At 46.0% G+C, this 1,164-nt stretch overlaps 1 protein-coding gene across 2 annotated transcripts in view; it reads left to right on the top strand.

The window, feature by feature from the left end:
* The window catches only part of Slc24a2 (solute carrier family 24 member 2), a 237,510-nt gene extending 236,625 nt beyond the window's left edge, over nucleotides 1–885 (top strand). For both annotated transcript variants that reach the window (XM_051164027.1, XM_051164026.1), the window contains one exon: nucleotides 1–885. This exon is cut by the window's left edge and continues 218 nt beyond it. In XM_051164027.1, the coding sequence (XP_051019984.1) occupies nucleotides 1–32 (32 nt within the window). In that variant the 3' untranslated portion in view covers nucleotides 33–885.
* The last annotated feature ends 279 nt before the right edge of the window (nucleotides 886–1,164 follow it).

Genomic DNA, 1,164 nt, shown 5'->3' with positions numbered 1-1,164 from the left:
ACAGAGTCCTGGAGTGCCCTGTCTCCATCTGATGGAAAAGCCATATATATCTTAAACAGCATGGATGGTCACTCCCGGCTCTGGGCTCCAGGCTCCTTGCAGTCTTGAGAAGAGACAGCTTGTGCACAGCCCTGGGAGGCAAGTGTCCCTCCTTGGAGGGTTGGAGGGAGGATGGATTCTCGTGGGGCCATTCACTTCACAGGCACGTCACCCTTGCCTGCTGAAATGACTCCATGTAAGAGACAACGAAAACCGTCTCTCCATCGCCACTGACAGGTACTCCTCGCTGGTCAGCGGTACGTTCATTGTGATGACGCAAAAGAGGACAGAGGCTATACGTACATATAAATATTATAAATATATACACATGAGCATACAAATCCTGCCTGTTTCTGTACTATACCTCTCCTCCAATACTTATAGATTAATACATAACTGTACACAAACAAAGAAAAATTATATATAAAAACATATATATTTAAGTGCAAATGTATCTTTTCAGGGATAGCTATAGCATATTTATAGTACCTATTTCAAGAGGGGCATCAACCTTCGACCTTCGACCTTCAGTTTGTGCTTTGCCCCTCAAATGCAAAAGGTGATTTAACAGAATCAGTAGGCAAAGCGCTCTTTGCTGTCATCTCCAGACTGCTTCGGATGTAGGAAGTTCAGTGAGATGGTTTGCAGAGAATATGGCTTGGTAGAAGGAGTCTGTAGGAGCCCCAGTTAGAACCTCTAAAATACTCTCACAAGCCAAAAAGGAACCCATCTGCTCATCCCCCTGGGGTGCTCTGTGACCCATGGGATTCTGCAAGACAGAGGTAAAACTCAGACTGCGTGGCAACCATGGGGGAGCTGATGAGGGTTAGGCTGTTTTGGTTTGGTTTGGTTTGTTTTTTTGTAATGCCCTAGCATGCAAGTAGATGATATGAATTAAGAACCAAATTAGTGCTTTTCTAGGACAGCAAAATTATATAAACTGAGCCTCTCCTGTTCCAATGCATGGCCCATTATCATCAGGAGAACAAGGGCAACCTCAGCCGTGATTGTCATTTGACTTGCTTTAATCCCAAGGGCTCGCCCTCAGTTGGGAAGTCTTGCCAAGAGAGCTGAGCCGGGAAACACCATCCAGCAGAGGTGCTCAGTGGGGTTGCCACCTGGTGG

The sequence above is a fragment of the Acomys russatus genome, chromosome 2 (assembly GCF_903995435.1).
Source record: "Acomys russatus chromosome 2, mAcoRus1.1, whole genome shotgun sequence".
Lineage (NCBI taxonomy): Eukaryota > Metazoa > Chordata > Mammalia > Rodentia > Muridae > Acomys > Acomys russatus.
This window is presented reverse-complemented; position numbering and strand designations above follow the sequence as displayed.